At 44.0% G+C, this 21,594-nt stretch overlaps 1 protein-coding gene across 4 annotated transcripts in view; it reads right to left on the bottom strand.

Moving 5' to 3' along the window:
• Nucleotides 1-1,286: 1,286 nt before the first annotated feature.
• The window catches only part of SPDYC (speedy/RINGO cell cycle regulator family member C), a 50,202-nt gene continuing 29,894 nt past the window's right edge, over nucleotides 1,287-21,594 (bottom strand). For 2 of the 4 annotated variants that reach the window (XM_059883095.1, XM_059883094.1), the window contains exons 3-9: nucleotides 6,848-7,007; nucleotides 3,090-4,439; nucleotides 2,753-2,811; nucleotides 2,406-2,491; nucleotides 2,127-2,298; nucleotides 1,716-2,040; nucleotides 1,287-1,526 (exon numbers count right to left, since the gene is read on the bottom strand). In XM_059883095.1, the coding sequence (XP_059739078.1) occupies nucleotides 1,492-1,526; nucleotides 1,716-2,040; nucleotides 2,127-2,298; nucleotides 2,406-2,491; nucleotides 2,753-2,811; nucleotides 3,090-3,318 (906 nt within the window). In that variant the 5' untranslated portion in view covers nucleotides 3,319-4,439; nucleotides 6,848-7,007 and the 3' untranslated portion in view covers nucleotides 1,287-1,491. Of the gene's footprint in view, nucleotides 1,527-1,715; nucleotides 2,041-2,126; nucleotides 2,299-2,405; nucleotides 2,492-2,752; nucleotides 2,812-3,089; nucleotides 5,347-6,847; nucleotides 7,008-21,594 lie in introns of those variants that run through there. The other 2 variants (XM_059883096.1, XM_005227227.5) reach the window with 2 other exon arrangements.

The raw sequence follows: 21,594 nt of genomic DNA, 5'->3' as shown, positions 1-21,594 counted from the left end.
CTATAACTCTGGAAATTCCAAAGGTGTTAGGCACTCTGTGCCAGGAACCAGGGACAAAGACCAAATTTGTATATTTTTATTATACCACATTTGGTTACATACATTTAGATTCTTTCTCTGGATGGACATAAATGATCACTTCCATTGTTTCCAGGAAGGAGAACCAGGCGGCTGGTAGTCAGGGGCAGGAGGTGACTCTTGGTTCAAAATTCAAAACATACATGTGACTATATTACCTATCTGAAAAACTCTTAAAAATACTTTACAGTCCTTGTCTTGGCTTCTAATGTCTGCAGCCTCCAGGCTTCACCCCCATGCTTCTTGGGAACCACTCAGAGAGGAGGGAGGGGAATTACATTTAGATTCCTCTGCCACTTGACCCCTTAGACGTCTCTGCCTTCTGTTTCAGGTACACTCCCCTTTAACCTTTCTCTGGGCAGCAATTCCCTCTACTGATAACACCCGCATCTGAGCTCCTTTCTTGAGATCAGTTCTAAACCCTTCGAGTATTATCTCATCCAAATCTCAAACAGTATCCTTTCTAGTGTAATACTCATTTTACAGATGAGGCAGTAGAGGAGATTAAATCTGTAAGTCATACAGAAACCTGGATCTTGAACTTAAGCTGTCTGGCACCAAAGACCAAGTCTTAATCACTACTCTAGATGGTCTTTCCAAAAATCCTGTTCCTCACCACCACCACCCGAGCGTGGGCAAACCTGACATAGTTCATCACATTATATGGGCTTCTCCGTGGCTCAGTCAGTAACCAATCCACTTGTAATGCAGGAGACCTGAGTTCAATCTCTGGGTTGGGAAGATCCTCTGGAGAAGGAAATGGCCACCCACTCCAGTATTCTTGCATGGGAAATCTCATGGACAGAGGAGCCTGGTGGGCTACAGTCCATGGGGTCACAAGAGGCAACTGCAGCCCAGAGCAAGGACTAAGGCTCATTCTGAAAAAGACCTCACCCTGCAGGCATTTCTAGACTGACATAGAGCCATTTTCCTTTGGAGTTCTTTTTGGTCCAGTAGGTCCCAGGCCCTCTTCTAAGGACTGCATATAGTTCATTTCATTCAGTTCCGTGGGCTCTATGTGGGTCTCAGCATCCACTAAGATGTTAAAGAGGAGAAACAGTGGGATGACTGGTCGCCAGTGGGAAGGGAGAGCTATTACAGGGCTTGTGCTCAGGGGTCTCAACCACTGGTACCTAAATCTGGCAGACCCCCCCTCCCCAAAACTCCCTCCCTACCCCTACCCTGGGTAAAGGACCCAGACCAGGGCCTAAGCACAGCCAATGTCCTGAGGGCATGAATTTATTAGAGGAGTCAGGTCAGAGTGGGTACAAGTTGCAGGTTGGGAAGAAGGGGCAGGAGGCATAGGCAGCCCTGCCAGCCTGAGGCCAAGAAGACAGGAGACTGGAGGGGCCACAGTCAGTAGAGCATTGGGCCAGCAGGCAAGCAGACAGGCTGTTCTTCACCCTGCGAGTATCAGCGCCGAGGGCACAGCAGCAGCTTAGAGAAGACTGGGGGAGGAAGGACAGAGAGCTGCTCAGGGGAAGCCTGCCAAGCTCACACAGCAAGGGGGTGCAGAGCTGGACACTTGCCCAAGCCTGCTGGACCCCAGGCGCCATGCCTCTCCTTCCCATTCTGTTGGGCTCCACACCTGCTTCCCAGCTCCTCCCGGCTCCCCGCCAGCTTCTGTCCCTACTCACTGTGGAGGGTGTAGGTGCCTGGCTCCAGTAGCAGCTGGGTGGGCAGGACAATGAGGAAGCCCCTACTCCAGGGCCAAGCTTGGGATGTAGGGCGGTGCCACTCAGCGTTGTAGGAAAGGCACTTGGATAAGACAGGCAAGGGGCGGGGGTGGTGGCAGCAGAGGCTGCTGTGAGGGGGCAAGGCACAGAGAGGACAGTGGGGTGGCGAGAGGCCAGGACCCCGGGGGAGGGGAATCTGGGCCTTTGGGTAGCTCCTTTGAGCCCTGCCATGGTGGGGGTGCCGCTCCCGAGTCCAGGCCCAGTGGGTCGGCTCCTTGGCCATGACCTGCGTGAGAAGAGTGGATGGTAAGTGGGAGGTGGGAGGTCCAGCCTCTTTCCCCAACCCTGGGATGCTGGTGCAGGGAGCCTCACCTCCTCGCAGCTCTGGCGTCTCACAACAGCCCTGAAGCCCATCCGTGCCCACAGCTTGTCCCTCTGATGCAGGAAGTCTGACACTTGATGATGCCAATCTTGGCCCAGGGCCCACAGAAAAATCACGCTTTTGGGGTCCTCCAGGTCTTCCTCCATGTCATTTGCAAGGTACCTGGCCACAGAGGTGGGGGACAGGGGGAACAGAGGTTGTAAGCATCCGCCCTGCCCCCACCTTGCGACTCCAAGTGGGCATCCCCACCAGGTACCCGGGCCACTCACAGTGCCAGGAACAGATTGCTGTGGGTGTACTCGCTGAGCTGCAGGTTGGCACGCCGGAAGTAGACCAGCACCATGGCCAGGAGATACTGCAGATACAGAAATGGGGAGAGTTAGAGCGGAGCACTGTGGGCAGGGGAGGGGACTGTGCCAGGCCCATCAAGCAGGTTCTGGGCTTGAAGCAGGCCTAGAAAATCCAGGGTAAAATGGTGCAGGGGGACCTGCAAAGACAAGGGCTTAAAATGGGGGCACTCCCTCCACCAGACCAGGGGACCCAGTGCCTTAGCAGCACTCAGGCCCCAGTAATTCAACCTTCCCCGAGTGAGCCTGGACTCTCCCCCGACTCTCACCTTGTCTGAAATCTGGAAACAGGGATCTTTGGAGAGGAAATCCTGGAGGAAACTGTGCTCTGGGGGAGAGGGAGGAGAAATGGAAGCCTGGGGTTACCACCCTCACCCCACAAGATGAGAGTAGCATTCTAAGTTCTAAAGCCCGAGCCCCCACTGAATCCACTTTCTGACATTTCTGACATGAACCGCACCCCCCTCCCCCAACCCAAACCTGCCAAACCGGAGTCACCTGAGAAGGGATGGGACCAAGACGTGGGCAGGCTGAGATCCCACCTCTCACATCAGTTCATGCTTGGTCCTCACAATCCCTTCCAGGCCAGCCCCCAAGTGGACTCACCCAGAAGGTGGAGGAAGGCCCGGAGCTCCTGGTGTCGGCGGAGATGGGAAGACTCATCGCCCTCACCTTGCTGGCTCCAGCCCCTCAGCTTCACTTGGGTGTCAGCTCCAGGGACTGTGGCCGGATCTTGGGCATTGCTCATCTCTTGGGGGGTTGGGGGTGGGTGGGGTGGGGTGGGACAGGGAGACCTGTAAAGAAAGCAGCCCCAGGACTTAGCATTTACCCCCATTAGCCCCGCACAAGTCAACGGGATCAGTGTGGCTGGCCTGACAGACGACCTCCAGAAGGTGGAGGGATGGGCATGGAGAAACGGGGGTGGTGGTGGTGATGGTGAGGAGACAAGAAAGTCAGCAGAATTCCTGGGGGCTACAGCACCCTCACGCCTCCTCCTGGCACCCCAGACCAGGCCAGAGAGTAACAATAGCAGCAACAAGTGCCTCTGAGGGTTTCCTAAGTGCCTGGAGCTGTGTTAAACGCTTTAACTTATTTCGTCCTGGTAAGGAGACCCATTTTGCAAACACAGAAACTGAAGCATGGAGGTCTCACGGCGACTTCAAGGTGGATCCTGTCTGACCCCAAAGCCGGAGCCTCTTGCCACCCAATTCACAACCACCCCCTCACCCTTCATCAAGCAGCCCTGAAAAAACCAGCAGACCATTACTTCACAGAGGGAAAACTGAAGCCCAGAGACAGGGACGTTATTAGACATAAATACTGGGCTTTAGGGCGAGTTTTGAGGTGGAGCCACTGCAAACATTTGGAGCTACAAGGAGAGAGAACTCCAGCTACAGGTCTCGGGGGAGGGTCCCCTCCAAAACGGCTTGGTCGACCTAGGGGCCTCCATCTAGGTTCCCACAGGTAAGCCCAGCCTCCTCCTTCTAGAAGACTTACCTGAGCTCAGGAGTTAACCTACAGCGTAACTCCAAGCCCGCCGAGTGTGTTTATATAGCCCCAGAGCTGCCCCGCCCTAGAAGCCCTCCACCAATCAGGCCCCTCCCTGGGAAAGGGTGTAGCTTTTCGTCATCACCACTCACCTCCACTTAGAGTTAACCCAGTCAGTCTCCACCACGCACCTCCCAGCTGCGGCTCTCCTGGGTAAAAGTTTCTCTCAAGTTTCATCACCTACAAGAGGGGTGAGGGCAGGCCAGCGGGACCCCAGGGCCAGGAAGGCAGCAGGAGTCCCTCTCCGCTCTTACAAATGCAGCGCCAAGGTGCAGGACCTAGAATGCTACCGACCTGGGTTGTGGCGCGTGGCTGATGAGTAAATTATAAATATTCGGTGACTGTGCCTTGCTGGGGAAGGGTCGCTGGTTGTGTCTGTGTTTATTTCAGATACAGAAATCCCCAAACCTGGGAACCAGAGAGGAGATTGTCTTGGAGTGAGAATTCCCTGGGGCCACATCCCCATTCCAAGGTCCTTTAGGGATATGAGAGCCCCGCCAGAGGCTCCAAAGTGGAGGAGGAAGGCTTTGCCCAGGACCACCTAGTTCAACCCCTCCACACCGCGCCCCTCCGCGTCCCAACAAGCAGACCTTAAGCCTTTCCATCTTCACTGACTCAGTTACTCTTTACTCTTTAGTTTTATAGGACAGTCAGCACCTACATGTGACAGGTGACTTCTCCCCCCACCTTTTTTCCCATAATAAAGTATACATAACTTAATTTGAACAGTATGTACTGTCTTAACACCCTTTAAGTTCACATTTTTAAGTACTCATGAAACAATAGCTCCCCATTTCAAAATTTTCAACTGAGGACTTGGGGGATAAGAAGGAAGAGGATATTAAACTCGAAGTCATCGAACAGGAAAGCAGTGAGATTCACTTTAGAGTGAAAATGATGACACATCTCAAGAAACTCAAAGAATCATAATGGGTTCCCAGGAATTCAGTCAGGTTTCTCTTTGAAGATCAGAGAATTGCTGATGATCACACTCCAAAAGAACTGGGAGGGGCTTCACTGGTGTCTCTGGTGAAGAATCCACCTGCCAGTGCAGGGGACACTGGTTTGATCCCTGATCTGGGCAGATCCCACCTGCTGCACAGCAACTAAGCCCAGGCACCAGGACAATTGAGCCTGTGCTCTAGAGCCCTCAAGACACAACTGAGCCCAGGCGCTGCAACTGCTGAAGCCTGTTCACTCTAGAGCCCGTCCTCTGTTCCTGACAAGAATAGCCACTGCAATGAGAAGCCCTCGAACCACAACTTGAGAGTAACCCCCGCTCTCCACAACTAGAGGAAAGCCCTCGCAGCAGCGAAGACCCCGCACAGCCAAAAAGAAAATAAGTAAATTAATTTTTTTTAAAAAAGAACTAGGAATGGAAGAAGATGTGATCTTGTAAAAAATAGTCCTTTTAGTAAAATACAAACTTGTATATTAACTAATACATGTGGAATCTAGAAAAATGCTATAGATGATCTTATTTGCAAAACAGAAATAGAGACACAGATGTAGAGAACAAATGTATGGACATTGAGAGGGGAAGGGGGGGACGGGGTGAACTGGAAGACTGGAATGATATACAAACACCACTGACACTCTGTATAAAAGAGATAACTAATGAGAACCTACTGCGCAACTCAGGGAGCTCTACTCAGTGCTCTGATGACCTAAATGGAAAAGAAATCCAAAAAAGAGGGTATATATGTATGCATGGGCTTCCCAGGTGGCTCAGTGGTAAAGAATCTGCCTGCCAAAGCAGGAGATGTAGGAGACACAGGTTCGATCCCTGGGTCACAAAGATCCCCTGGAGGAGGAAATAGCAACTCACTCCAGTATTCTTGCCTGGAAAATTCCATGGACAGAGGAACCTGGTGGGCTACAGTCCATGGAGTCTCAAAGAGACACGACTGAGCTACTGAGCACGTGTGCATAGTATATGTATAGCTGATTCACTTTGCCATAGAATAGAGGAGGAGATGGTTAGTTAGCATCATTGGCTCAGTGGACATGAATCTGATCAAACTCTGGGAGATAGTGAAGGACAGGGAAGCCTGGTGTGCTGCAGTCCATGGGGTCACAAAGAATCGGACATGACTCAGCGACTGAACAGTAATGGCAATAGAAACTAACACAACATTGTAAAGCAGCTACGTTGCTGTTTAGTTGCTAAGTCGTGTCTGGCTCTTTTGCGACCCCATGGACTGTAGCCTGCCCGGCATCTCTGTCTGTGGGATTTCCCAAGGCAAGAACACTGGAGTGGATTGCCATTTCCTTCTCCAGAGGGTCTTCCCTGCCCAGGGATCAAACCCATGTCTTCTTCATTGGCAGGCAGATTCTTTACCGCTGAGCCACCAAGGAAGCCAGAGCAACTATACTTCAATAAAAAGTTTTAAAAACAAGTAAAACACACACTTTTAAACTATAGAACACATTTGATCACTGCCTGTAATCATCTCGCTTCCTTATTTACTTACTTCTCATGCATTTTCCCTACCAGGTCACTGCCTTCAGAACAGGCACCTTGTCAGCCTTATCAGCTCCCAGACCCTCTGTGCTGACTCAGAGCCTGCTGTTGCTCACATTTGGATGAATGAATGGCTTACAAGGCCCTTGTGAATCTCTCCAAGAGCACCCCAACCCTACCCTCCATCACCATCCTCCAGCTACAGCAGCTTCTTTCAGTTCTCCTGTTAACTCTTTCCTCCCCCACTCCACTCCCTGTTGCCCCAGGACCCTCATACATGTTGCCCCCTCCCTAAAGGACAATGTGTCCTTCCTTCTGGGAGGACGCTGCTTCCTACTCCGTGTATGCTTACCCATGTGGTTTGGTTCAGTCAGTGGAATCTGAGCAGAGATCGTTCATGCCACATCTCAGTAGAAGCTTGAAGAGCTCCAAGGTGGCTCAGCCTTTCCTCTTCTCCATCTGCCCTGGGTCAAGGGTACCTCCGGGTGGTGGTAGCCTCTCTAGCCTGGGGTCTAGAATAAAGACAACATAGGGACTTCCCTGGTGGTCCAGTGGTTAAGATTCGGTGCTGCCACTGTAGGGGTCTCAGGTTCGATCCCTGGTCAGGGAACTCAGACCCCACGTGCTGTGTGGCATGCCAAAAAACAAGCAAACACACACACATTCAAGCTAAACAGTGAAGGACGTGTAATATGAATAGGAAATAAACTTTTTGAAAATGCTAAAGGAAATTCTCTAGGCAGGAAACACAAGAGAAGAAAAAGACCTACAGAAAATAAACCCAAAACAGTTAAGAAAATGGTACTAGGATCATACATATCAATAAGTACTTTAAATGTAAATGGATTAAATGCACCAACCAAAAGGCAGACTGTCTGGGCAGTTGAAAATGTGCGTGTATGCACTTCCATTTACCACAGCACTCTGCTTGACCCCCCAAGTTGTATGTAATATTTTATTGTTAGGTTAATCATGTTCCCAATATGGCTTGAAACTGTAATTATCTTTTATTTTTTTGTCTGGCTACTGATTGTGAAAACTTATAAACACCTTTTACTATTATGATTATGTAACTATTACTCACTTAATACCATTATATCATGATTGGTCAACAGAAAAATAACAAAAGGTGTCTTATAATAACCTGTAATGGAAAATAATCTGAAAAAATAATATGTATGCATATGTATAACTGAATCACCTTGCTGTGCACCTGAAACATTGTAAGTCAACTGTACTTCAGTAAAATGTATGTATTAGAAAAAAAATGAAAAAGAGTATATGTATAACTAAATCACTTTGCTGTACAGTGAAACATTGTAAATCAACTCTAATTCAATTTCTTTTTAAAAGGAGACTCCTTACGGAAACTCAAACTAAAAATCTTAATTTATCTACTTAAAAAAAACTTGTAATATACAGTGGAACTACACATAACTTTGTTCTGTATTTTCCAAGTCTCCTGTAAATGTGTTATCAAGCTTTCATAATTTAAAGAAAAAAGAAAGAGAAAAAAGGAGACTCTTGTTAAACATTTCCTCTAATTCCTCTTTTAAAAAAAAGAAAAGAAAAACTTCTGTTTTGAAAGCTGCTGAGATTTTGGATATCATTGATATCAAATAATTATTGACATTATTGGGTTGGATTTCCATTTCCTGCCCTAACAAATTACCACAAACTCAGTGGCTTAAAATAATGTGAATCTATCATCTTCCAGTTCTGGAGGCCAGAAGTCCAAATGGGTCTCAGTCTGCTAAAGTCAAGGTGTGGGTAAGGTTTAATTCCTTCGGGTGGCCAGCCTCATTCTTTGGCATCTGGCTTCTGGCTTCCTTCCTCCTCTTCAAAGACAGTTGCATAGCTTCTACTAACTCTGATCCCTCTTCCACATTTTTTTTTTTTTCCTCTTCCACTATTAAGGACCCTGTGATTACACTGGGTCCATGTGAATAATCCAGGATAATCTCCCCATCTCAAGATCCTTAATCACATCTATGAAGTCCTTTTTGCCATGTCAGATAATATGTTCATGGGTTCCAAGAATTGGGATGGGTACATATCTGGGAGGTCATTATTCTGCCTACCACATTTATCACAGCATAATTTCTACTGAGCTAACTAATACACTGTTTATAAAATAATTGTGCTACAAGCTAGAGGCATACGTCCGTTTATTGCTTTTTGCTTTATTACGCTTCATAGATACTGCTTTTTTTTTTTTTTTTACAATTTGAAGGTTTATGATAACTGTCAAAAAGAATACTCAATAAACAATCTATAGTAGGAATAGAAAAGAGGTGTTTTTGTTTGTTTCTTGGTTCTTTTGTTTTTTGGCTGCACTGCACAGCTTGTGGGACCTTTGTTGCAGGATTTTAATTGCCCCTGGTAGGGGAAGTGTGGAGTTCTAACCACTGGACAATCAGGGAATTGCCTAGAAAAGAGTTTTATTTGAAGCCAGCTGAAGACTGTGGCCTGGAAGCCAGCTTTCCAGATTACTCTGAGGAACTGCTCCAGAGGACCAGGCTTTTCAGCACAGTTTTATAACTTGTCAGAACAAAGAACATTAAACAAATCAGAAATACATTCCTTCAAGGTTTTGAAAAATGGACCATAGAGAACGCAAATCAAAACCGTAACGAGACATCACCTCACACCAGTCAAAACAGCTATCATCAAAAAATCTGCAAACAAATGCTGGAGAGGGTATGGAGAGAAGGGAGCCCTCCTACACTGTTGGTGGGAATGTAAATTGGTATAGCCTTTATGGAGAACAGTATGGAGATTTCTTAAAAAACTGAAACTAGAGCTACCAACAGCAACCCGCTCCAGTATCCTTGCCTGGAGAATCCCATGGGCAGAGAAGCCTGATGGGCTATACAGTCCATGGGGTCACAAAGAGTCGGACATGACTGAGCGACTAACACTGACAGAGCTACCATATGATCCAGCAATCCCACTCCTGGGCATATACCTGGAGAAAAACATGGTCCAAAAGGATATATGCACCCCAGTGTTCACTGCAGCACTGTTTGCAGTAGCCAAGACATGGAAGCAACCTAAATGCTCATCAGCAGAGGAATGGATAAAGATGTCATACATAGATACAATGGAAGGTTGAAAGTGAAAGTCGTTCAGTCATATCCGACTCTTTGCGACCCCATGGTCTATACAACCCATGGAATTCTCCAGGCCAGAATACTGGAGTGGGTAGCCTTTCCCTCCTCCAGGGGATCTTTCCAACCCAGGGACCGAACTCAGGTCTCTCGAATTGCAGCCAGATTCTTGGGAAGTAATGGAATGTTACTCAGACATTAAAAAGAATGAAATAACTCTATTTGCATAAACATGGATGGACCCAAAGATTGTCATACTGAGTGAAGTAAGTCAGTGAAAGAAAAATACCATATGGCATTGCTTATATGTAGCATCTAAAAAGAAATGAACTTATTTACAAAATGAAAATAAGCGCACAGACTTAGAGAATCAAATTATGGTTACCAGGGGGGAAGGGTCAGGGGGAGGAATAGTTAGAGAATTTGAGATTGACATGTACACACTGCTGTATTTAAAATAGATAACCAACAAGGACCTACTGTGCAGCACAGTGAACTCTGCTCAATATTATGTAGCAACTTAAATGGGAAAAGAATCTGAAATAGATGCATGGATATGCATAACTGAATCAGCCTGCTGTATACGTGGAACTATCACAACATTGGTAATCAACTATGCTCCAACATAAAACAGAAAGTTAAGCAAACAAGAAAACAGACCAGCAAATACAGCAAGTACAGTGAGTCAGTATGGATTTGGCACCTGGGAGGTGGTCTTACACAAAAGAGGACCAGCATTGGTGTCCCAGGAGGCATTTAATCTTCACTTTTAACGTGGACATTCTTTACTTCTGTCATCACATTTCTTTATTTAATAATTAAAGCAGCTAACCCATGTATAATCCAGAATGACTTTCCCACAGCTCAATATGTGAACATTTCTTTCATCACAACCATATGTTGAGCTAATCTATTGGCATCATTTTTCCAACAGCATTTGCTCACTTTGTGTTTTTGTGTCACATTTTGGCAATTCTTCCAAAATTCCTAACTTTTTCATTTTTATTATATTTATTATGGTGATGCTACTCTTGCAAAAAGATCATGACCCTTCATTAATTTTATTTCTTTATTTTTGGCTGTGCTGGGTCTTCACTGCTGTGTGGGCTTTCTCTAGTTGCGGAGAGTGGGGCTACTTTTTGCTGTAGCGTGTGGGCTTCTCATTGCGCTGGCTTCTCTTGTCGTGGAGCACGGGCTCTAGGTGCAAGGGCTTCAGTAGCTATGGCATGTGGACTCCATAGTTTTGATTCCCAAGCATTATAGCACAGGCTCATGGGTTGTGGACACAGCTTTAGTTGCTCCACAGCACATAGGATCTTCTTGGACCAGGGATTGAACCTGTGTCTCCTGCAGTGGCAGGTGAATTCTTTACCACTGAGCCACTAGGGAAGCCTTGATCATGACTCTTCATGATCCATCATCATGAAGGCTCAGATGATGGTTACCATTTTTAAGCAACAAAATATTTTTAAATTAAGGTATGTACATGGTTTTGTTTTGACATAAAGCTATTGCACACTTAATAGACTGTAATAGAGTATAAACAACTTTTATATGCACTGGAAAACCAAAAAATTTGTGACCTTGCTTTATTGCAATATTATTTTATTGTAGTAGTCTGAAAGTGAATGCACAATAACTCTGAGATATACCTGTATTTATAAAAGATACACACAAAAAAGGATAGTTCTAAAAGAAGTGTGTAACACATTCAGAAGTAGAAGTGAACCCACTAGGTGGCGTTTCAGAGGGCTCTGAGGAGTTCTGATACTTAATGTCTCAGTGCAGAAAGAATTTAGTGAGAGACTTCCCTCATGGCTCAGATGGTAAGGCATTTGTCCCCAATGTGGGAGACCTGGGTTTGATCCCTGGCTCGGGAAGATTCCCTGGAGAAGGAAATGGCAATCCACTCCAGTATTCTTGCCTAGAAAATCCCATGGACGAAAGAGCCTGGTGCAAGCTACTGCCCATGGGGCTGCAAAGAGTCGGACATGACTGAGTGACTTCATTTTCACTAAAGTGTTCTTGCCTGGAGAATCCCAGGGATGGGGGAGCCTGGTGGGCTGCCGTCTCTGGGGTCACACAGAGTCGGACACGACTGAAGTGACTTAGCAGTAGCAGCAGAGTGATAGATGAGAAGTGATTTATTACAATAGGACGCTTGTGAGGCTTACGAGGGGGCAGGTGAGCATCGCACTGCACTGCCCTGAGGATTTCAGTTCAGTTCAATTGCTCCGTCGTGTCCAGCTCTTTGCGACCTCATGGACTGCAGCATGCCAGGCTTCTCTGCCCTTGACCAACTCCCAAAGCTCACTCAAACTCATGTCCATCGAGTCGGTGATGCCATCCAACCATCTCATCGTCTGTGGTCCCTTTCTCCCCTGCCTTCAATCTTTTCCAGCATCAGCGTCTTTTCAAATGAGTCAGTTCTTCCCATCAGGTGGCCAAAGTATTGGAGTTTCACCTTCAGCTTCAGCATCAATCCTTCCAATGAATATTCAGGACTGATCTCCTTTAGAATGGACTGGTTGGATCTCTTTGCAGTCAAAGGGACTCTCAAGAATCTTTTCCAACGCCACAGTTCAAAACCATCAATTCTTTGGCACAGCTTTATTTACTCACATCCATACATGATGGCCGGAAAAACCATAGCTTTGGCTAGACGGACCTTTGTTGGCAAAGTAATGTCTCTGCTTTTTAATATGCTGTCTTGGTTGGTCATAGCTTTTCTTCCAAGGAGCAAGCTTCTTTTAATTTCATGGCTGCAGTCACCATCTGCAGTGATTTTGGAGCCCAAGAAAATAAAATCTGTCACTGTTTCCATTGTTTCCCTATCTATTTGTCATGAAGTGATGAGACTGGATGCCATGATCTTTGTTTTTTGAATGTTGAGTTTTAAGCCAACTTTTTCACTCTCCTCTTTCACTTTCATCAAAAGGTTCTTTAGTTCTTCTTTGCTTTCTGCCGTAAGGGTGGTGTCATCTGCATATCTGAGGTTATTGATATTTCTTCTGACAATCCTGATTCCAGTACTTAGTGGGTTACATTTTTATAATCGAAGGAAAAGTGGGGAGAGAACAAGATCATCTTCTTCCTCATTCTTGAATAGACATCATGCTTCCATTATCAGCTCCTCCTCCAGGTTGGGCAGGGGAGTTTTTTTTGTCTTTACATGGTCAAGCCAAGATTGTCATGGTGCAATGGAAAAAATATTTTAGGTCTCAGTACAATAAGGGGCCTTCACTTTTAAGTGTATCCTTTCCACAAATTATCATGTGAGTAGACAGCATGTCCTAGGGATCATTAACTTATCATTAACTTATTGGGCAGAATGTGGGTCTCATGACACCATTGTTCTATTGTTTGGGGCATGTCTCATTCTTCTGTTGTATGTTTTTGTTCCTTAGCGAGCTTACTTGATTTTGTAGTTAAGTAAACCTGTTTTCTTGAATGATGATTAACTCACCATGATCTCTCAAAGCCCCTTAACATTTCCTATCTATTTACAATCCCTTGGAACAACAGACTGGTTCCAAATAGGAAAAGGAATACGTTAAGGCTGTATATTGTCACCCTGCTTATTTAAGTTATATGCAGAGTACATCATGAGAAATGCTGGGCTGGAAGAAGCACAAGCTGGAATCAAGATTTCCAGGAGAAATATCAATAACCTCAGATATGCAGATGACACCACCCTTATGGCAGAAAGTGAAGAAGAACTAAAGAGCCTCTTGATGAAAGTGAAAGAGGAGAGTGAAAAAGTTGGCTTAAAGCTCAACATTCAGAAAATGAAGATCATGGCATCTGGTCCCATCACTTCATGGCAAATAGATGGGGAAACAGTGGAAACAGTGTCAGACTTTATTTTTCTGGGCTCCAAAATCACTGCAGATGGTGACTGCAGCCATGAAATTAAAAAACGCTTACTCCTTGGAAGGAAAGTTATGACCAACCTAGATAGCATATTGAAAAGCAGAGACATTACTTTGCCAACAAAGGTCTATCTAGTCAAGGCTATGGTTTTTCCTGTGGTCATGTATGGATGTGAGAGTTGGATTGTGAAGAAGGCTGAGCGCCGAAGAATTGATGCTTTTGAAGTGTGGTGTTGGAGAAGACTCTTGAGAGTCCCTTGGACTGCAAGGAGATCCAACCAGTCCATCCTAAAGGAGATCAGTCCTGGGTGTTCATTGGAAGGACTGATGCTGAAGCTGAAACTCAGATACTTTGGTCACCTCATGCGAAGAGTTGACTCATTGGAAAAGACTCTGATGCTGGGAGGGACTGGGGGCAGGAGGAGAAGGGGACGACAGAGGATGAGATGGCTGGATGGCATCACTGACTCGATGGATGTGAGTCTGAGTGAACCCTGGGAGTTGGTGAGGGACAGGGAGGCCTAGTGTGCTGCGATTCATGGGGTTGCAAAGAGTCGGATACGACTTAGCGACTGAACTGAACTGAACTGAATGGGATTTGTGAGCTAACTATTTGATTATCCTACTTCATCTCTATCAGAAAGTGGGAAAAAAAATATTAGGCGAATGTTTACTAAAGGCTGGAATAACTATATTAGAAAAAAAATCTGAAAAAAATTAAATTTCAGGTTAAAGAGGTTGCTTACTTAGTGATTTTTTAAATACACAGCAATTTAAAATTTATCATTAAAAATAAGATTGGGAAAGAGACACGTGTACCCCAATGTTCATCGCAGCACTGTTTATAATAGCCAGGACATGGAAGCAACCTAGATGCCCATCAGCAGATGAATGGATAAGAAAACTGTGGTACATATACACAATGGAGTATTACTCAGCCATTAAAAAGAATACATTTGAATCAGTTCTAATGAGATGGATGAAACTGGAACCTATTATACAGAGTGAAGTAAGCCAGAAAGAAAAACACCAATACAGTATACTAACACATATATATGGAATTTAGAAAGATGGTAACAATAACCCTGTGTACGAGACAGCAAAAGAGACACTGATATATAGATCAGTCTTATGGACTCTGTGGGAGAGGGAGAGGGTGGGGAGATTTGGGAGAATGGCATTGAAACATGTATAATATCATGTATGAAATGAGTCGCCAGTCCAGGTTTGATGCACGATACTGGATGCTTGGGGCTGGTGCACTGGGACGACCCAGAGGGAGGGTATGGGGAGGGAGGAGGGAGGAGGGTTCAGGATGGGGAACACAGGTATACCTGTGGTGGATTCATTTCGATATTTGGCAAAACTAATACAATATTGTAAAGTTTAAAAATAAAATAAAATAAAAAAGATCAACAGGATATATATGTATATATATGGTTCTATTCTATATATTTGTTGTTCAGTCACCAAGTCGTGTGCGACTCTTTGCAACCCCATGGACTGCAGCATGTCAGGCTTCCCTCTCCATCACCAACTCCTGGAGCTTGCTCAGATTCATGTTCATTGAGTCAGTGATGCCATCCAACCAACTCATCCTCTGTTGCCCTCTTCTCTTTCTGCCTTCAATCTTTCCCAGCAACAGGGTCTTTTCCAGTGAGTCAGCCCTTCCCATCAGGTAGCCAAAATTGGAGCTTCAGCTTCAAAAACAGTCCTTCCAATTAATATTCAGGGTTGATTTCCTTTAGAATTGACTGGTTTCATCTCTGTGAAGTCCAAGGGACTGTCAAGAGTCTTCTCCAACAGCACAGTTCAAAAGCATCAATTCTTCAGTGCTTGTGGTTCTATTCTATAGAATAGAATATATGTATATATATAGGACCACAAGGAAAAGCAGATTATATCACAATCTTATTTGTAGACTCCATGACACATGCAGGCAAAAAAAATTAGCTAGGATATAAAAGATATGAAGAATATGGTTAACAAATTTGACCTAGTGAAGCATCGCATAACAGCATATAAAGAACATTTCCCAATAAATTCATCAAATTCTAGACCATCAGGCAACTCAACTAGTTTCAAAAAAGTAAAATCATACAGTTTGTATTCTTTTTACTGCAATATAATTAAGTTAAACAGTGCCAACAAACAGAAAAATGGAGAATTCCATGCATTTGAAATTAAGAAACATTTTATGAAATAGCTGGATCACAGGGGAAAAAAACCCCCACAACTGATATTAGAAAATAGAGTATAAATTTGTGTTGTTTTAGATTACAATCATAATGAAATATCATGTATCAAAGGTGGAGGATCCAGCTAAAAATTCTTAGAGAAAAAATTATGACCTCAAGTGCATATATTTGAAAATAAGAAAGGGTACAAATAAATGAGCTGAACTCCGCCTTTAAAAGTTACACGGTGGGACTTCCAGGTGGTCCAGTGAGATTCCAGAGCAGGGAATAGGTTTGATCCCTTGTCCGGGAACTAGATCCCACTTGCTGCAACTAAGAGTTTACACGCCCCAAGTAAAGATCCCAAAGGCTGCAGGGAAGGTCAAAAGATGCCCCTGGCACAACTAAGACCCAGTGGAGCCAAATAAATAAATACATGTTAAAAAAAAAAAAACTTACAAAGAAAAAGCAGAGGGACTTCTGGGTAATCAAGGACCACAGTGGCTGCCTGTGTCCCCATCTCCCAGTGCCTCCTTCCCAAGCAAGTCAAAACAACAAGCATGGGAAATAAAACTCTGCTGTAGCCTCAGCATAACTTGAAAGCAGAGAATGTCCACACTTCAGAATGAAAGTGAACGTGTCAGTTACTCAGTCATGTCTGACTCTTTGCGACCCTATGGCCTGTAGCCCTCCAGGCCCCTCGGTCCATGGGATTCTCCAGGCATGAATGGAGTGGGTTGCCATGCGCTTCTCCAGGGGAATCTTCCCGACCCAGGGATCAAACTCGGGTCTCCTGCATTGCAGGCAGGTTCTCCACTATCTGAGTCACCAGGGGAACTACTTTTCAGATGAACTGTAAACAGAATGAAAGCGCACCAGAGTTGTGCTGGTCTCTTGCGCTCCGGCCCCGCTCCACCTTCTCAAGTGGCTTTGTGCCCAGAAAAACAGGGAAGAGAGAAAAGGACAGCTGGCAACATGGTCCAATTCGTCAATCTAGAACCTTCAACAGGAAGAGGATGGTTTTTTTTGCAGGCTGTAAATAATAGGAAAATGTCCTGGGACATCAGAATGCAGACTACAGGGAAGGGACTTCAAGCATATGGCATGTGATTAAACACATAGGTTCTGGGAAACGGGAAAGAAAGGAGGGCAGCAAATGGTTGAAGAGTCTTTGGGCAATTGAGTGATGAAGGAGGGGAAAAGCAAAAATTTAGCATCTTACAAGACAAAAGAGAAACAAAGCTAAACAGAAAATCGGAGGACATAAACCCCTTCCCCCAACTAAACAAATTAAAATCCACTAAAGTGTCTGGACTTTGGTATGTTGACATGAGAGTGTTCAATAGAGCTAGGAATCTTGCAAAACACCCCAATAGCACACACACACACAAAATGAACAAGGAAAAGGTTAACAGATTCATTCATTTGGAACTATTATTTAAAAACCAAAAAATTACCAGAACATAAAATCCAACACACATCAATAGAGGAAACTTTCCCCTGAAAAAAAAACCCATAAATCCAAAGAAATAAAATATCCACAAAAAATTAATCATATTAATCACAAAAAATTTTTAGTAAGTTGAATAAAATGAAAATGTCATAAACAATATTCTCTGAATACAGTGTAACAAAATGAGAAGTCATTAACAAAGACAAAACCAAAATTAATTAGGTGAAAAACTGGAATACAAAATTCTAAAAAATAATAAGACTCTATGAGATACATTTAAAGCAATGATTAGAGAGAATTCCCTGGTGGTCCAGTGGATAGGACTTCGAGCTTCTACTTCAGGGAGCATGGGTTCTATCCCTGGTCAGAGAACTAAGATATCACACACCATGCAGAGCTGCCAGAAAAAAAATTCAAAATAAAAGTACAGCAATGATTAGATGAACGTTCATAATACAGGACACTTTTAGGATTTAAAGTAAAAGAAAGAGAAGAAATGAATTTAATTACCAATTCTAAGAAAACTAGGGGAAAAAACCAACAAGAAAGTAAACCAAAAGAAAGCACAAAGAGGGAATAATAAAGAGAAAAACAGAGATTAGTGCAGTAGAGGACAGAAATTAGACTTGTGTTTTTGAAAAAATTAGCAAACAGACAAACCACTAGTTAATTTGTTCAAGAAAAAGGGGAGAGGGAATTCCCTGGTGGTCCAGTGTGTTAAGGACTCAGGACTTTCACTGCTGTGGCCCCGGTTCAATCCCTGGTTCAGGGAACTAAAATCCCACATACTGTACGGTGAGACCAGAATTAAAGAAGTTTAAAAAAAAAAAAAGAAAAAGGGGAGAAAACATATATATAGCAAATAAGTGACAAGAGGAAAACAACCATTGGAATAAGAAAATTTTTTAAATCTTAAGATTGATTTTCAGAATGGCAGACGGAGGAGCACAGTTGAAATCCCCCCAGGTAAAACAACTATCTAACTAGAAAGAAATTGTTGACCTAATTATTTAGTCTGGAGATTGTCCTAAAGGCATATCCAGCAAATTCAGAAGCATTCATTTAAGGGAATATTGCTCAAAACAGTGAGAGTCGCAACAAGGATACACTATTTAGCACAGGGAATCGCACCCATTATCTTATAGTAATCTCTAATATATAATCTGCAAAAACACTATCTCTGTGCTGTACACCTGAAACTAACCCAGTACTGTAAATCCACCATGTGCTTAGTTGTTCAGTCATGTCCGACTCTTTGTGTCCCCTTGGAGAAGCCCCCAGGCTCCTCTGCCCCTGGAATTTTCCAGGCAAAAATACTGGAGTAGGGTGCCATTTCCTACTCCAGAGGATCTTCCCAACCCAGGGATCGAATCCACAGCTCTTGCATCTCCTGCACTGGCAGGCAGAATCTTTACCACTGCGCCACCTGGGAAGTCCAACTCAACTATACTTCAATTCAAAAACAAAAGCAAACACATACAAATGGTGAGAGCCTATGACTTTTGAGCTACCACCCACTGCTTTCTCCTTCCTCCTCTTCTCCTTTCTGTCTTCCAGGAGTTTAACTCCACGCAGGGGCAGCCAAGAAAATAAGGGGCGCCCTCTCCCACTCTCGTCCCCATATCCCAGTGTAGAGAGAAGCTCTCACCTTTCTCACTTGAGAAAGGCAGATGGTCCATGTTTCTCATCCTCTCGTTATTGAAGCTCTGCTCCAGGCAGGTGCAGCAGAAGAGAACTGGGCGTCTCTTCCCCGACACAACCCACACTTGCAGGCAAGAAGCTCTACAGTCTGGGCATGACAGGCGTAAAATACTGGATCTTCATGGCTCTCCTAAAGCAGAGAGTCCACGCCAGAAGGAAAAGTCAGGAAGATCAGGAGCCGCTATCTCTCACTCCCACCAGCTTCTAGAGCAGGGGTGTCACTCATGGATAATGGGCTACTTTCCCTACTCCTAGTTTCTAAAGTGTGGGGCAGAGGTTCTGCCCAGGTGGAAAGGCAGGCCATAAAGAACTTCATAGCATTGCCTGAGACACTTAGCTTATCTGGAACAATGCCTACTAGCATTATCAAACAAAATGAGATCTTTGATATTTTTGTGGAGAGCAATTAAGAAGGTACTCCTTGATACTAGTAGCAATAGGTAAAATGGCAATTTACAATGACATTTACAAGACGATCAGGGAAAGAGGCAGCCAGGAAGGGCCCTCCTTGGGTCCCAGTCTACCCTGGGGCTTGGGAAGGCTGTGCATAAATATCAGGCTTCACCCACTCAAGAGCCCAAAATAGATCCACATAAATATAGTGGGCCTTTCTTGACACAGGATCAAAGGCAATACTGTGGAGAAAAGATAGTCTTTACAATAGATGATATTGGAACAACTGGACATCCGCATGGAAAAAAAAAATCTAGACATAGACCTTATACCCTTTACAACAATTAACTGAAAATGGATCATAGACCTTAATGTAAAATAGAAAACAATAAACCTCCTAGAAGTTAACATTACAGAAAACCTTGGGTTTGGCCATAACTTTTCCCCCTAGTTTTACTGAGATACAAATGACACATAACACTGTATTAGTTTAAGTAAGGCCATGATTTTTCAAATACCACACCAAAGGTATGATCTGTGAAAAAAACAATTGATAAAGGAGTTCATTAACATGAAAAACTTTTGCTCTGCAAAAGACAATGTCAAGAGAATTCGACATGGAGACAACATTTGTAAAAGAGACATATCTGTTAAAGGACTGTTATTCAAAATATACCAAGAACTCTTAAAACTCCAAAATAGGAGAGAATTCCCTGGCAGTCTAGTGGTTAGGATTCTGTGCTTTCACTGCTGAGGGCCTGGGTTCCATCCCTGGTAGGAGAACCAAGATCTTGCAAGTCACACGCCTTGGCCGAAAAAAGACAAAAACAAAAGCATAATGATAAGAAAACAAAATCCAATTTTAAAATGGGCCAAAACCCTTAACAGACATTTCACAAAAGAAAATATACAGATGGTAAATATTCATATAAAAAGATGTTCCATATCATGTGCTATTAGAGAAATGCAAATTAAAGCAACAATGAGATACGCTACATCCTTATTAGAATAGCCAAAATCCACAATGCTAACAACACTAAATGTTGGTGAGGATGTGAAGCAGTAGGATTTCTTAGTCTTTTCTGGTAGGAATGAAAAACAGGACAGCCACTTTGGAAGAGAGTTTGACAGTTTCTTACAAAACTGAATATATTCTTACTTACAATCCAGCCACCGTCCTCCTTAGTATTTACCAAGGGAGTTGAAAATTTATGTCCACCCAAAAACCTGCACACAAATGTTTCTATCAGTTTCATTCATAATTGCCAAAAACAAAAGCAACCAAGATGTCCTTTAATAGGTGAATGGATACACAAAGTTGTGGTATATCCATAAGATAGAATATTATTCAGTGATAAAAAGAAATGAACAAATGATATAAATAAGGCTGAACACTGAAGAATTAATGCTTTTGAACTGTGGTGTTGGAGAAGACTCTTGAAAGTCTCTTGGACTGCAAGGAGATCTAACCAGTCCATCATAAAGGAAATCAGTCCTGAATATTCATTGGAAGGACTGAGGCCGAAGCTGAAGCTCCAATCCTCTGACCATCTGATGAGAAGAGCCAACTCATTAAAAAAGACCCTGATGCTGGGAAAGATTGAAGACAGGAGGAGAAGGAGAAGACAGAGGATGAGATAGTTGGATGGCATCACCGACTCAATGAACATGAATTAAACAAGCTCTGGGAGATGGTGAAGGACAGGGAAGCCTGGTGTGCTGCAGTCCACAGGGTCACAAAGAGTCAGACATGACTGAGCGACTGAACAACAACAAAAAGAAATGAGCTATTGTGATGGCTAATTTTTTAAATTGAACTTTGGTTGATTTACAATATTGTGTTAGTTTCAGGTATGCTGCTGCTGCTGCTAAGTCACTTCAGTCGTGTCTGACTCTGTGCGACCCCATAGACGGCAGCCCACCAGGCTCCCCCATCCCTGGGATTCTCCAGGTAAGAACACTGGAGTGGGTTGCCATTTCCTTCTCCAATGCATGAAAGTGAAAAGTGAAAGTGAAGCCGCTCAGTTGTGTCTGACTCACAGCGCCCCCAGGGACTGCAGCCTACCAGGCTCCTCCATCCATGGGATTTTCCAGGCAAGAGTACTGGAGTGGGTTGACATTGCTTTCTCCAGTTTAAGGTATACAGCAAAGTTAAGATTCAGAAATTTATGTGTATATGCAAGAGACTCAAAATAATCAAAACAGTCTTGAGAAAAAATAAGAGAGTGCACTTGAAACGAACACAACACTGTAATTCAGCTCTACTCCAATAAAAATTTAAAAAAAAGAAAAAAGGCAGAGAGAGAACAAAGCTGCATGATTCATTCTTCATGGACTCAAAACTTACTGCAAAGCTACAATAATCTGGACTGTGTGGTATTGCCATTGTATCC

This window comes from Bos taurus, chromosome 29, assembly GCF_002263795.3.
Source record: "Bos taurus isolate L1 Dominette 01449 registration number 42190680 breed Hereford chromosome 29, ARS-UCD2.0, whole genome shotgun sequence".
Lineage (NCBI taxonomy): Eukaryota > Metazoa > Chordata > Mammalia > Artiodactyla > Bovidae > Bos > Bos taurus.
Note: the sequence above shows the minus strand (reverse complement) of the source record. Positions and strands in the feature narration are given on the sequence as shown.